The sequence below is a fragment of the Carassius gibelio genome, chromosome A5 (genome assembly GCF_023724105.1).
Source record: "Carassius gibelio isolate Cgi1373 ecotype wild population from Czech Republic chromosome A5, carGib1.2-hapl.c, whole genome shotgun sequence".
Taxonomy (NCBI): Eukaryota; Metazoa; Chordata; class Actinopteri; order Cypriniformes; family Cyprinidae; genus Carassius; species Carassius gibelio.
In genome coordinates, this window is record NC_068375.1 from 30,828,956 (window position 1) to 30,845,697 (window position 16,742).

At 38.8% G+C, this 16,742-nt stretch overlaps 1 protein-coding gene across 1 annotated transcript; it reads left to right on the top strand.

Moving 5' to 3' along the window:
* Positions 1-222: 222 nt before the first annotated feature.
* On the top strand, positions 223-15,065 carry LOC128011974 (G-protein coupled receptor 83-like). Its single transcript, XM_052594814.1, has 4 exons — positions 223-673; positions 10,337-10,462; positions 10,617-10,750; positions 11,436-15,065. The coding sequence occupies exons 1-4, from the start codon at positions 356-358 to the stop codon at positions 11,911-11,913; spliced, it is 1,056 nt and encodes a 351-aa protein (XP_052450774.1). The 5' UTR covers positions 223-355; the 3' UTR covers positions 11,914-15,065.
* The last annotated feature ends 1,677 nt before the right edge of the window (positions 15,066-16,742 follow it).

Here is a 16,742-nt window from a genome sequence, read left to right on the forward strand (position 1 = left end):
ATTAGCCACCAAGGATTTGAGTGTAAAATGTTATAAGGACTTGTGAATGTATGTGAGCCATGCATACCTGTCATCTTTCAAAATAACTTACCAAGGTTTTGGAATCTTTTTTTTTTTTGGATCCAAATAAAATAATACAATTTGTGTGTCGCGCTTGCGTGCGTGCGCTTGCGTGTGTGAGGTGGCTAGTGAAGACTGTGATTGATCACAGGGTTGAGAGACGCATTAACTGTGACTTCACTTAACGATGCGCTCCAGCGTTTGGCTAGAAGGCTGACTCAGACACCACCAAACTGTCCAGAAGTGGATCAGAACTGCGCTTTAGTGTTTTTGACACGGCACCTGCATCTTAACGATGACATTCAGAAACACCTCCGTGGATTTATTTTCGCAGTTTTATATCTTGCAGAATTTCTCCATGTATTTTAATTTCTCTTTGGACTCTATGTACGACAGAGGAGCGAATTACGAGTCTGAATCCCAAAGACCGACCATCAGAGCGCTGCTCGTCGTCGCATATTCCGTTATTATCATCATCTCGCTGTTCGGAAATGTGGTGGTTTGTCACGTTGTTATTAAGAATAAACGGATGCACTCAGTGACAAGTTTGTTCATCATTAATTTAGCCATTGCTGACATTCTTATAACTCTCCTCAACACGCCTTTTACACTGGTAAGTTTCCACAAGCTTCATTGATTTACTTAAATATGAAAACACTGTATTTTGATTTTGTTATGGTTAAAATACAGATAGGCTATTAAAGTTTTACTCTTGTTACTTTTTATGCCTTTCAAAATCTAGAAAATGTTGTTATTGTGTCCGGAATCTATTCAAAATAAATTAAACAATACAATTAAAAAATGATTTTCTATGCTATGAAACATTTAAGTCATTGTGATGTTTGTGGAGAGCACAAACAGTTACAGTTACATTACAGTTAAGTTGTAACTGTCCTTTGAATTAAAAACTAAAGGCTGAAATTGTGTTCATATTCATATGCAGAATGTTATTATACTAGAAAATTTAAGTCAGTGTGATCGTCATTTGACAATAAAAATATTTATATGTTTGTTTATTTAATTCAATGGTAGGCGTAATTGTTTTGTTCAGGTCAAATGTACCAAAATTTTTTGTTGATATTAATCACTAAAAAAGTAAAATTTACTTGAAAAAATCTTCACACATTTTAAGTAAATTTTACTACTCTAATGTTAATTACAACTTAGTTGCTATTATTAAAATACTTACAAACTTAAAATTCATGAAGAAATTATCTCTAATTGCACTCTTAAGTACTTTGTTAATTAATTTAGAGGTTTTGTTTAAAGTAATTAAGTAAAGTTTATTTATTATTTTATAGACAGGAACCTTGGATTTATCAAAATATTGAGTAAATCTTAATATTTACTTAAATACATAAGACTTTATTTGTATACATATATATATATATATATATATATATATATATATATATATATATATATATATATATGTTTTTTTTTTTTTTGAGACTTGAGACTTAATTTTATGAATATATATTACTCCCTATGATTATGTAAACATTGTAACATTGTAAACTAATTTCTTTTTGATTAATATGATTGATTAATTTTGTCTGGGGTTCTCAGCTTTAGCTCTCGAGGTTCACATTCCTGCAGAGTTTAACACCATTTCCCTATTCAAACACATCTGAACAAATGATTGGTCAGCTAGTACCTTTCCCTCTGTATGTATTTGTTAGTTTTGTGCAACAAGCAACATGTCCGTGGACACTGGAGAAGAGATACGGTTTACATGTGTACTGCACGTCGATGTGGACAACGATGCAGAAGTGTAAATGAAAACAGACACATACCCTACAGTGTAGAAGCTACAGCATATGTCTGACGCAGAAGTATAAATCATCTTTGTTACGTATGTAACCTTGGTTCCCTGAATGGGGAACGAGATGTTGCGATGACGTCATCGCTATGGGAACACCTCTGATGTGATGAATGTCTGAAGCCCTTATATGCCAATTTATTGACCCAATAGCGCTTCGCACCGCCCCGAGCATATGTCAAGTATGCTCATTTATGCATGGTGCACACTATTTCATCAGATTTGACTCTATGACAAAGAAAGCGTTATCGAAGGTATAGAAGGCCAGCATCGAAGGCCAGCATCGCAACATCTCGTTCCCTATTTAGGGAACCAATGTTACATATGCAACTGAGATGTTCCCTTTCATAGGTTCACGTCAATGCTGCGATGGCCTCATTGCTAAGAGAACACTATACCATCATGCCTGACGTACCTAAGATAGCTGGAAGACATAGGAAAGAGTCTGCTCAAGTGGAAGAGAACTGGGATCCAAGAGACATCCTCACTTCCAGACAAATAGAACTTGATGAAAGTGCTAGGAGAGGAATAACCTGCCACAGCACAGACATCTCTCGTATAAGGCTCTTTAAAGAGAACTTGAGAGAAGCCATTGCTCTTGTAGAACGAGCACACCTTTAGAGGCGAAGTCAAACCACACGCCTCATAGGCTAAAAATATAGTCACTATCCGACACTGCATAGCAGGGGAGAAAGCCTCTAACCACTTGCTGTGAAGGCGAAACTGAGTCAAAGCAGCCTACGATTAACTAGGACTAGGAAGCAGTAAGACTTAACCAACCTTGAGGGAAAATCCACACAAAAGGAGCTGACAGAGCTTGCAGATCCTAATCTAATAGAGTATAGGATTACCCAAAAAACTGCTTAAGATTCCAAAGTTATCTGACAGACTTAAACGGCTCAAATGAAACTGAAAAATAAGTATCAAAAAGGAATCTGTGCTGGGCGAAATGCCCTAAGCCATTTCATCCCTGCATGAAATGGGAAACCAGAGGGTGTAATCCTGCTGAAACACCTCTATGGGTAATGCTCAGCAGATATGGCAGCCATTGGCAGCCATTGTGTATTGTTACATTGTGGAGAGAGCCCAGAATTAAGAATAGTGTCTGTAATCTCTGCTATGAGACTGGAATAGATGACAATTCTGCTCAAGGGTCACACCCATTAGTTCCAAAAATCCTGATGGCAATGTCCAAAAAATGCCCCGAGTTAGAAGGTCGTGTTTGAGGGGAGCCTCACAAGGGGGTTGGCTAACAGACTGACCAATTCTGAGAACCATGTATGAGTGGTCCATAACGGCACCACCAACAACAGATGTTCACGCTGACCAACCTTACCCTAAACAAAGTCTTAAAGCAAATGGGTCAACAGGAAAGCATAAGACTGATCCTGGGCCATTCTTGGGCTAGAGTGTCCACACCCAGAGGAGACAAGGAAACCAGAGCAGGCAATGCGCATGCAAACAAATCAACTTCCACTCGGCCAAACCTCTGCCATATGAGACTCTCCATTCTCTAAACTTGGCCTCAAGAGTAACTCCACTCCTGAGTCCAGGTGACCAAGGACATGAATTGCTTTGGTCGACAGGAACCAGGTCTGTGTCCAAAGAAGAACACACCCACCAGCCTGCACAGGGCCAAGAGCGTAATCCTCTCTGACCAATGTATGAGACCACAGCTATGTTTTCAGTCCTTGATCTAATGTGGCAACCACTCAATTGGGTAAGAACCATTTGAGTGCCAGAACGCTGCTCCAAATGGTTTGTGTGATTGAGCTAATTTCAGCCAATCATCGAGTTAACTCAAAACAGACACCTCACCACAACAGGGCAAGAGACGCATCCATTCACCTTGCGTTTGAGGCAAGTTCAGTGGAAGAATAGAGTATTGGCAAGCTTTATTCCAAAAGCAAACCTGAGGAACTTCTTGGGTCTCTTGATGATCTGGATGCAGAAGTACGCATCCGTAGATCAATGGTCACAAACCAGTCTCCGGTTCAGATAAGAGACAGGATGAACTTCTGCGTCAGCATCTTGACATTGGTTACTCCAAGCACAATGTTAGGTGATGCAAATCCAATCAACCAAAGAAGCTGTATGTGTGACAGCCTGATCCTTCCTCATGAGGCCCAAAGAAGCTGGATGGTGTGACAGCCTGATCTTTCCTCATGAGACCCAGAGACACCTGAGTTGCAGGGAAAACCTCTGAAATAGGAATGGATACTAAAATCCGGCATGCAAGCCCCAACCACAGAGTGGGGACTTGGATGTCAACATAGACCCTACTTCAATAGGTTTAGGGCTATCCTCTCAATCTCCAAAGCTAAGGCACGGAGAATGGTCAAAATCAGTCCGAAATGCAACATCCGGTGGAACAGCTGATAGAGAGGCAAACAAACTTGTAGGTTGCCCACATTCATACACAGTTCCAACTCAATGAAACAGTTGAAAAGAACAGAGTAATTAGTCATACAAACCACTACTTGGTAGCATGAAGCACCCAACATCTCTAGTGCACAAAAATGTATGCTGTAGTCATATAATGCAGCCACTCATGTGAAGTGAGTGCTGGTAGCAAAAGCGCTGCATCAATCATATGAAGTAGGCTGATCATGGTGAGCATTAGAGATACTCTTACACGTGAACTCGTTTACAAAGTAGCTCAGCTCAGTGCAACTCAGTTGGGATGAGAAGAATAATGATTAGTAATGCAAATAGTGTTGGTATCCTGAAGTGCTAAATGCTTTGTAGCTCTAAGTGCCAAAAACCATATAAACTTGAGATACACTTGATCCAGGGAGGGAATAGAGCAACAGGGAATTTATATCAGTAAGCTCGTCCCTTAACCCATTCCTTATATCTACAGCTTGTGTGCCTGCGAGCTCGAGAGACCGAGCCTGATTTAGAGTATGCATTATCAAACGAGCAGCCGAAAGAATCGATTATGAGCTTGCGGAGCGATACTCAAATTTGACGAATCACCTGACTCTCAGGACACTTCTGATGAACGCATGCAGTCCTGGGAAGAGAGCGAGAGAGAAAGTTATTATTTCTGTTCTCTCACTCTCTGTACTCTCTCCTTCCTCAGAAAGAGTGTGCACCCAGAGTACAACTTATTTTAAAACACAGATATCATGGATACAACCATAGACAAGGGCCGTAAAGTGGTCTTCCTTTCTGTTTCCTTGTGAGTCTGTGTAACATACATCCATACTTACCCGAAAACTCATTGTGTCCATCTTAGAGATTACTGCTCTATATAAATAGATGGCTTAGAACACAAGAATCTCTTTATGATGGACATCAGATGATTCGCTTCCTGAAGGAATTAAAATTTGATGAAATAGTGCACAGCACGCATATATGAGCATATTTTTTGTAATCTTTCTCTAAATGTATTTATCTCCGGGGATACATTGCCCTTTTAGGGGTGTAAATCAAGATATATATATAGACCCTGAGATTTTGTGGCTTGTGTTTTAAAAAATCTGATCTTTTTGTAATCTTGACAAAACTTTTATTGAAATTATTGAAAAGGTCTGACAGTCAAGATTCCATATTTGGTGACTCTTTTGTTATAAAAGTAATATTTTGACAAAATTATTGATTTGTGACAGAAAAATTAGAAAAATTCAGTAGAGTTTGGGTGTCACCCAGTGGTTGTTTTTGGTATAGTCCCCAAACAAAATCTCACAGGAACCACAATTTTATCAAATTTTTGTGATATAAACTTCAAATTTGGAACATAAATCAGTTAGACATAGTTAGTATTTAACAAAGTTAGTGTTCCTGTAGCTCAAATGGTAGAGCATTGTGTTATCAAGCGTAAGGTTGTGGGTTTGATTCCCCGAGAACACATGATAGGTAAAAACATGATAGCCTGAATGCACTGTAAGTAGCTTTGGATAAAAGCGTCCGCTAAATGCAATTTAGATATATGGCTTTGATTTTATAGTAATTTTAGAGTGCAAAATATTTTCTAAAATATGTATTTTATATAAGATATAAACAATTAGTATACTACATTATCTTTACTGTAAACTTAAACTTTAATAACTTTTTTATTCTTTCTTTTTTTAAACGCTTTTACTTCAGCAATAATCTGCTATGTTTCTTCTTTAAAAAGAGACCTATCAAAGGTCTGTACTCCAAAGCATTCAGGAAATACAACCATACTGTAACAAGCATTGATGATCAAGTGTTCTGTTTCCAGTGAATTTATACTTGCACAGGCGCAGCGTATCCTGAGGGATAAAAACATTAAAATAAAATATAGTCAAGTCAAGTTTTGAAAAAAATTATGAATTTATTTGAGTTCCAATAAGATGGAAAATAGCAATAAATAAATTTTCTGATCTCTTTTTATGGGTTTGCCCTTTTTAGGGTTAAGCACAAGAAAATTGTCTCCATGTTACATTTGTAACCATTGTTCCTCGAAGGGAATGAGACACTGCATTGAAACGCTTTGATAAATACCCCCACGAGACCACACTCTAAAGCATGTATGAAATCAGTCCAACAGAGAAGCGTGCGTACATAAGCAACCAGGAAGTATAAAAGCTTATGCAGAAGCGAGCGCCTGCAGGGGTGCAGGGAGTATGGCAGAAAGATGCAGCGTCTCGTTCCTTTCAGGGAACCATGGTCACATATGTTACCTGGAGACGAAAAGCTTTGGGAACGAGAATACCCACTGTGCCATACGAGCAACTCCCTGTCAAATGTGTCTGGTGAGCACATCAAGGCGAGGGAACTTGGGACCCTGGAGTAGATGTCAGGTCAAAATTTTTAAATTGGACAAATGTGTGTGGAGAGGACCAGCCCACTGCAGCACAAATATATTGAAGGGCCACGCACTGGACAAAGCAGGCTGAGTCTTTCCTGGCCTGCTTCCTGAAAGGGAGGAGGACAAAAGGCATGCAGTACTACAGGTCCCGGCGAAGAAGTGGGCACATTAGGATTTAGGCACTGAATGCAGTGTACGAGTACTCAGTTTAAATGCATTAAAATTTCTTGAATGTATTAATTGGCAAGGATTAACAGCATGCAAAAATGTGCAAATGATAAGTTCTTATGACACGCACAGCACTGGCCCATCAGCTGTCCTGAACGTATTTCATTTCTGGTCTTGGGCAGTTGCCGTGAGCCCCTATAATCATTACCACCTTTCACCCCACTAGCGATGGTCCTGATTAGGATATTGGTGAAACAGATTTGGTAAACGCTCCAGTGCACATTTGTATTTGCACTCGAAAGCGTGAAAGATAATATTTATGAAGTGTTTTCGTAGCACTGAGCAATGTTGTCAACCACAGACATTCACCCAGGTATATGTCCTAGCCCAGTCTTTACTAAAAGAAAATTTTCTCTTTATTTGTTGCCATTATGACACAATGTAAAATAGCTTTTACTTTACCAAATTATCCGAACACAAGTTTGTTTTATGACCTTATCCTCATTTTGACTGATAGCCGTCACAGCTGTCAACCATATTGGATGTGTTCTGTACTGAAATAAGTTAACCTCTTTTGAGTCTACCTATTAGATTGTGTTTTATTAATGTCTACGCCTGCCTCAACCCTAAACCCACCCTTTACAATGATGCAAAAATAGTAATTGTTGTACAGAGTAGAGAAAAATTACGCTATATTGATCTGTGCATGCTCAGTAGTTCCCTCTTGAGTTTTCATGAGACATCACAGAGACATTTCTCCGTTATGGGAACTCCTTCCCTTCCAACCTTTCCTGAAGTACTATTGGCTCACGCCAGTCCAAATGACTCACCAATTGCCACAAAGTATGCTAATTGCATGCAAATACCAACTGCCTCAGAGCTGCATTATGCTATGTGTGTAAATCACTTTGGCACTTTGGATCACCAGTGTGCCATGTTTAGAGGACACCCTCTCATCACCACTCTCACTCATTCAAGGCAATATGCAGGCCCTGCTTCAGTGCGGTGACCTGCTATGAACAGAGTATTAAGCGCTTCAGTTGCTCACCCACCCACCAGCAGTAAAGCAGCCCCCTCCTTAGAGCAGCACTGAGTCACCTGATGCGCAGAAAAGCATGCCAAAGTGAGTCTAGGTTTTCTTTGGTGCATGGTTCATCACAGTGCAGGGACTCCACGCATGCAGCTGCTACCGTGACCACTGCTGCCCCTCGCCAGGAGCCGGATGTGCAGAGAAAAATATATAGGAACCTGAGAAGAGGTGCCATGGCAAGCGGAGGAACCCGCCCTGTGACTCCTGTGTGCCCCCAAGCATCACAAGCCGTCTCAATATTGTTTAAATTTGTTTGATGAATGTCTTCATTAAATTATGCCTACATTTGCAAAAAATTTCATCCTCACTCAGTCAATGGAGCGATGCTGCCCCACCGAACAACAGCTGTGCAGTACTCACTGGCACATTCAGAGACATTAGCTCTAAAGGATTTTCGGCCACAGCTGGAACAACGACATGTTCTGATTTGCACTGACAACATGTCTGTGGTTTCGTACATAAATTACCAAGGAGGTGTGCATTATCCAAGGCTTTGTACAAGCAGTGCACATCCCTGGTCTCCTGATCTGTGAAGCAGAATTGCTCTGGAGGAAGGGGATTCCTCGTGTTTGCCACAAGCGAGAATCTGCATTGCCCTCTGTTTCTCTCTCTGTCTCACTCCTCACTGTAAGGGGAAGCTCTGACATCACACTGCCCAGCAGCCAGGCTGTATGCATTCCTCCGATAAAGATATTGCCACTGGTGTTATGAAAGATCAGGTAGGAGGAGGCTTTGGTGACACTCATCACCCCGAACTGGCCGAGCCAGCCTTGGTTCCCGGATCTGACAAAGCTGCTGGTTGTGCCACCCTGGCCGATCCCCATCAGGGAGGATCTGCTGTCTCAAATGAGCGGCTCAGTGTGGCACCCCAACCCGGAGTTATGAAGACTTCATGTATGGCTGCTTCTGGGATATCAGAGGATCTGAGTTCTCTGTATTCCCATGTGCTTGATACGCTCTTGGAGGCGCAGGCGCCCACCACAAGACTTTTCTATGCTCTAAAATGGGTAGTGTTTGTGGTACCGTGATGTTCATATCGACCCGGCTGCTTGCTCCGTGTCGGATATTCTGTGTTTTCTACAGTACAGGCTGGATAGTGGATGTCTACAATCAACACTGAAAGTCTATGTGCCTGCTATTCCTTCGTTTCTTTCCGCACTGGATGGGTAATCATTACCTGTTACCTAGAGGTGGTGTTAAGAGCTCTTTAAAAGCCACTATTCAAGCCTTTAGCATCCATTGCTATGAAGAAGCTGCCCCTCAAACTGCATTTCTTCTTGCACTCGCCTCGGCCAAGCACATAGGGGATTTACATGCATTTTCTGTGGATAGCGACTGTATTTGTTTCATACCCAGTGACTGCAGTGTCACTCTCCGGCCAAGACCGTGTTACGTGCTTAAATCACTATCCACCCCCCTCAGGGCGCTGAGTGTTTCGATGTCTGCTCTGTCTTCTGAATCATCAACCTCATGTGATGCAGACGCTCAGACTTCGGTGTGCCCCTTCAGGTCTCTGAGGATTTAAATTGACCGTTCGGCCAGCTTTTTTTTTTAAGCGGACTCAGTGCGTGGGTGCACATCCGAGTTCAGAAGACCACATTCACATCATCCAAACGTACCAAACCTCTGATGTCAGTTGAGCCTGGGTGTGCAATAAAAGTGCGTGTGAAAGCACCCTGATTTAAAGTGAGGATGCATGCACGGATTCAAGTGCACAATACTTTTAGATTAAAGTTTACTCGATAATTGTAGATTTATGTGCAATGACTATAAAACATAAATATTGCAAGTACATATTAATAAGAGTTACTTTTCACGCAGTTCAATAATTACTTGAAAAAGAAATGTGTACTGTACATTTTACTTAGAAAATTTTTGTTCTCCTTGATATTTAATATTAAGCAGATTTATGATGGTTAATTTAATATATTTAGCTATAACACAAAGTATTTTTTTTTCAGTGAGCACGTTTAAGAATTTGACACATTTTATGTTCTGCTGTCCTCTTGGGCATCCTTTTTTGTTATTGAGAATATTATAATATCAAACAGTTTTATAATCAGTCTATTTTGTCTACTGAGCATTTGTAATAGAGTATGAGTCTGGGCCATTGATGGGGATAATTAAAGCCCCTCCCCCCAAAGCCCCCCAGTAATGCAATCTACTTGACATTTTTTTCTCAAATATGGACATTTTGAACTGAATAAAGGTGTTAAAACTGAATAAATGGTTATGCTGCTTACTCACCCTGGTGTGTGTTATCTCTATCATTGTTCCTAGTTGTTTAGTGACGACCATACAGAGGAGGTGCATGATTCATATCTCTGTGAGTGTGTGGGGGTGAGCATGTGAGTGCTTTTTAATCCTTACATGTGTCTTTATCCAAGGCCACTTTATTGCATATGTGTTCTCTCAGGTTCGGTTTGTTTACAGTACATGGGTGTTTGGGAAGGCGATGTGCCATGTGAGCCGCTTTGCACAGTATTGTTCTGTTCATGTCTCCGTTCTTACGCTGGTCGCTATCGCCATTGATAGACACCAAGTAAGTGTTCTCACAAACAGATAAACACAGATTATCTGTAACATCTTAACAGTGAAATCTTTAGCGTGAATAGTTTTTTCATACTTCTGTTAAAATTAGTGAATCATCGTGTGCCAGTATGAAATCATGATAGGTGATTGTTGTTATCCATCAGGTGGTGATGCATCCAATGAAACAGCGGATGTCTCGGCTTCAGGGCATAGCCTGGATCGGTGTCATCTGGATCATGGGGTCCTGCTTCTCTCTACCTCATGCCATCTACCAGAAACTGCTGCGCTTTGAATTTGTGTATGATCTTTCTTTCTTTTTTTATTCTTTATTTCTTTTTGATAATGAAAATCAAGTTCAAATGACAGACATTGTTTTGACAACTTAAATGGATGTAAACACTGATAATATTATAACGTCATCATAAGGATATTTTGTTCTCAGTGCAGGGGCACGAGGAATTCAGTTAAATTCTAATATATTCCAATCATTGTTAGCGTTTGCAGTCAGGCCTAGAGAAAGAGAAAGAGAGATAAGTGCTTCATAAAGATAAGTTTTGTGTAGTGAAGCCTCCCATTGTATTTAGCTGGAAATGTACTCACCCTCAGGATGTAATTTTTTTTTTTTTTTTTTTTTTTTTACTAGAGGAAGCGTTATTATGGATTGTGGAGATATTTAAGTTAAAACATGCAGCCTTTTACTTAACACGACATTAACTGATTTAAAATGGACTGGTGTTGTGTGGATTATTGTGATGTTTTAATCAGCTGTTTGAACTCTCATTCGAACAGCACTCATTCACTGTAGAGAATCCACTTGTAAATGATATAATGCTAAATTTCTCCAATTCTTTTCCAATGAAGAAACAAACTTATCCTGGAAATCCTGAGGGTTGAGTAAATGTTCAGCAAATTTTCATTTTGGGGTGAACTATTACTCTAACAATAATGTGATATTAAAAGATTTCTCTTCTTGCCTCTTTTAGCAATAACAGAGTACGGATGGTATGTCTGCCCAGCTTTCCTCACCCCGCCGATCTATTCTGGAAGTATCTAGATCTTGCCACCTTTGTCCTGCTCTATGTATTGCCTTTAGCAATTATCTCCTTATCGTACCTTGTGGTTGCCAAAAAGGTCTGGTTCCGGAATGCTGTCGGTGATGTCACGCTGGCTCAATCGGCTGCTCATCGCAGAAGGAAGAAGACAACTTTGAAAATGCTAATTGCAGTGGTGGCCGTTTTTGCAGTCTGCTGGTTTCCTCTAAACTGTTACATTGTGCTGCTGTCAAGTAATGTGATCCAGGCTAACAATGCCCTGTACTTTATCTTCCACTGGCTGGCCATGAGCTCTACCTGCTATAACCCCTTTATATACTGCTGGCTCAATCACAGCTTCCGTGCAGAACTCAGAGCCCTGCCTCTAATTGGCCGAATAGCCAAGGGCAATGCCATCCAGCAATCCTAAGGAAGCACCTAAGATTTTGCAGTCCCATTTTTTCTTTTAAAATTCAGTTGTTTCTCATTTTTATCCCACCCACAGCTCTTCTTTATTCATCTCCATCTTATTGAAAATGACACCTAAACCCATGTCCTTTGAAAAAACAACAACACTGTGCTGACATTGAGGAGATGACATAAATAAACTAGGGATGGCATCGATCTGATACTCAGGATCGGTACTTGCTCTGATACAGGAATTTTCTGTCGATCAAAATCTGATATTGTGCGTATTCGATTCTGTGTTATTGTTGAGCCCCATGAAAGGTCATAAACATGATAAAGCATCAGAAAGTATTTGTGCACTATTTTTCATTTGTTCTGAAATGTGAGTTCAATGTGAGGTACAGATAAATATTTAGGTAATTAAATTCAAGTTACATTACATTTATCTGACGCTTTTATCCAAAGTGACTTACAATTGCTATATATGTCAGAGGTCGCACGCCTCTGGAGCAACTAAGGGGTTAAGTGTCTTGCTCAGGGAAACATTGGTATCTCACAGTGGATTCGAACCCGGGTCTCTCACACCAAAGGCATGTGTCCTATCCACTGCGCCAACACCACCCCTAAAACTGATCTTACATCAGGACAAGAGATCAACCTAACCTACCCTGGATTCGAACCCACAACCTCACAGTTTCGAGAACAGTGCCTTAGCAGAGTGAGCCACAATAGTTGACACACAATTACATAAACTCTTCTTTCCACTGCGGCTGTCTGTCATCCTCCATTCAGCAATCAAACTGCGTGTTGCATTTGGTTGCATTCGGTTTATCTGCTTACCCCCAGGGCATCCAAGATGTCGGTGACTTTGTTTCTTCAGTAGAACACAAATTCTGATTTTTAACTTCAGCCGGTGCAGTCTATCAGTCGTACAATGGATGGCAATGGTAACAGGATCTATGAGAGTAAAAAAAAACATGCACAGACAAATCCAAATAAAGCATCCCTGAATGAACAAAACCTATATCAAATTGTTTAACTACTTGGAAGAGGTGATAATGTACTGTTCTATACTAATACAATGTAACTACAGTAACAGAGGTGGTAATCAGAAGGTAACTGGCTCAGTTACCACAGATATTGTACCACGGAGCAAGGCCCTTCACCCTGAATTGCTCTAGTCTAGGGAATGGTCCCTAATGTGCAATTTAAGTTGCTTTGGCTAAAATCGTCTGCTAAATTGCTCCTTGTTAACTAATAGCACAGGCCGCCACCTGATGCAACATTTAAAAAAAAAACAAAAAAAAAACGACTTGCTTTCTTACTGATAGCAGTAACATTCCGGATGAAATCTCGGATGAAATGGGGGAAGTGATTTGCACAGGACATTGAGGATTGTAGAATGTAATACCTAATACATACTACCTTTGAGTCAGAAGGGTAGTTTTCTGATCACAACATTTCTTAACTGATGTACTTTAGTACTTTTCTTAACTGATTGTTATGGCTCTGTTTATCAGTTCTAAAGAAATGTCCTTTTTATCTCATGCTTTTTTTAATTTGAGTGTTATGCCTTAGGTGTGACATCAGTTTATGTCAGTTTCTGTTCTGAAATTTGTAAAAGATCTCACAAATTCCTTTCTAAAATCCCCAAATATCTGAAATTTAATTACCTTAGCAACAGCCCCATTATTTACTTCGATAGCAACACAATCCATGATTTCAGTGTATTTCACTTAATTTCATTTTGTGTGGTTTTTGTGGAAGTATGAGAATAAGAACTAATCAGCTATTAACATATTAAAAACAGAAAACAGAACTGCAATTACCTTAGCAGTCTTCATTGTTTCAAATTTTATTGATTTTTCAGAGCACAAATGAAATAATATTCATAAGTAATACACATTCTAAATAGCTTTGAACAAAATGTTGTAGCACAAATGCTAATATCCAAATGGACATTTAACTAAATATCAAGGCTGGCTGAAATTTGTGGTGATTCACTGTGATGTTAAAAGGCTCAAAGGCAAGTTGATGATGGTGGAGAATGACCTCATCCATTCATGCATATCAAATATAAAGACTAAGATGGCATGATAAGGAAAAAATTTAAAAAGCTACCATGTGTGTATATTATATCCTGAATAGATTATTTCTATTTCTACATAGAATATTTAATAAAATATAAGAGTATTATATACTTTACATACTAAATGTGATGGTTTTGTTTTAAAAAATTTAATAATTGTGACAAATGCTGTGCTCTGGGAAAAGTTTGTAATAAAACAGTGTTCACATAATCTAATGCTGTCATGTACTGACATCCATCAGTTAATCTAAAAATACACCAAAAGCAAATTTAATCCGAATTAGATTTTTCAAGCCTGTAGTTGTGCCATTGTGTCTAAAAAAAGCCAGACATCTTGCCATTTGTCTGTCAAACCAAGCTAACACAGAGATGACTTCTGTGATTTTCCATCATCCTTATAGGATACTGTTGCCCGAGGGGTATTTTGCTTTGAACTACAACAAAAAGAGGATTTAAGTGAAGAGACAAATGTATTGTTGCTCAGTTATTTTTGATGTGTTAAATCCTCACTATGTTGCTATTTGATCTTGTGTGACGTTTGTGCGTATGTGTGGGATGGTATTTGTTCACGGCATGCCGTGTGTGAGACAAACATCTATCTGCGAGAATGAATTTCACTATTTAATTTTCCAGTTGCAGTGGGGGGTATTTGCAGCTTTGAGTGTGTTATGATTTCTGTGAAGCCATTACCGGCCTCAAATGATACAATAAAAGTGATGGTCATTTATGAGGGGATAGAAAAAAATGTCAAGCTTGTACCTGCCAATTCAATGTTATGTATATCTTTCAAAGATTAGTTCCTTTTTTTATATCACACATTATATATTTTGATGTGTGTCCTGTTGGCGATATATCAGAAGTTCTTCTTCAAAGGAGCTTCACAAATAGCTGAAATAACTCACACAAGATTGTTTGCACTGATTAATTAAACAGCCAAACAAGGGTAGGATGGGAAGCAACAAAGGACAAATGTTTTAAATATATAATCAGCTGCATTCTGATCGTTTTTTTTGAATCATTATGACAATTTCTGTATTTTCTGTGTGGTTGTAATTTAAACAAATGATTAAATCTTTTACACAGTGTGTTATGTGGACTTGGAGATGTTTTGCTATCTGTAAAATGAGCTGCAAACATAAAATGTATCTTGTATGATAAATACATTTGTTTCACTGCTGGCAGCAGAACGCAGTATGATTACTCTTTTATACCAACATTTGGATCCAGACTGGTCAAGTTTATCCTGTAAGTGTTTTCGTGTGTGTTTGTTTATGTGTGTACTGTACATCTGTGGGAACAAAAACATTTTAGAATCAGAATCAGAAAGAGCTTAATTGCCAGGCAAGTTTACACGTACAAGGAATTTGTTTTCGTGACAGAAGTTTCCACAGTGCAACAGAATGATAGTGACAGGACAAAAACACAGATAATAAAAGAATATCTAATATATATATATATATATATATATATATATATATATATATATATATATATATATATATATATAATAGAACAAGTAAATTTGTTCAAAACAAATTAACAATTGTATGTCCATTTATATTACAATAGGCAGTTCTGAATGTACAGGTATATTATGTGCAAATTTGAAATGTAAACTAAGTGTTTGTTAGACAAATAAGTGTATAAATAGTGTTCTGTGTATAAGTTTATAAATAGTATTGTGTGTTCCACAATTATTGTCAAGTGTTCATAAGATGGATTGTCTGAGGGAAGAAACTGTTCTTGTGTCTGGCCGTTCTGGTGCTCAGAGCTCTGTAATGTCGACCAGATGGCAGCAATTCAAACAGGGAGTGTGCTGGAGAGTAGTCCGGACTATCCGATGTACAGTATTTTCCGGACTATAAGTCACACTTTTTTTTCATAGTTTGGCTGGTCCTGCGACTTATAGTCAGGTGCAACTTATTTATCAAAATTATCAAAATTGGGATGATAGTGTTAAAAGCAGAGCTAAAGTCCACATACATGATCCCTGGTCTGTCTAGATGTGGCAGAACATTATGCAGTCTAATATTGACTGCATCATCCACAGACCTGTTTGCTCATAGGCAAACTGAAGAGAATCTAGCAAGGGTCCTGTAATGTCCTTTAATATAAAATGCTGACAAACAATAGATGTTTCAGTGGTGAATATAAAAGTCTATCAATCACAAGCAATTTGCTGATTCTGAAAAGCTGTTACTCTGTTAGACTTTCCAATTGTGAAAGATTAGCTGATTTATTTGGAGATAAAATACAAATGATTTGCTAAGATACATTTTAAAAAGAAAAGGTTTGAATCTGAAGATTTTGGAGGATGTGATTGTGGGAGAATCTGAGGGCACAGGAGCTTACAGAGAATACAGGTTCATCAGGAGAATACATCATCAATGAAATGTGGTAAATTTGAAGCAATTTTCCAGTATTCACCCGTCCTCAAGATTGGTGATATCTGGACATATTTTTAGGAAGTGTTTGACTGGGACATGCAGTTTAATCAACAGTTAAGGAGATGTTGCTACTATAGGAGTTATAATTGTGATAAACATGATTTGTGCTGCCTGTTCTGTTATCTTAATTCAACAATTAAATATAATAAGAAATTTTACTCAGTCATTGTGTGTAACTCACTTACATTCATAAAATAGATGTTTACTTAATCTGACGTTCATGTTGATAACACAATTTATTTTAAGCAGATGAGTTTAATTCTTCCTCAAAATAGATTTGGACAAATTTCGTATTACATCACTTGTTCACCAATG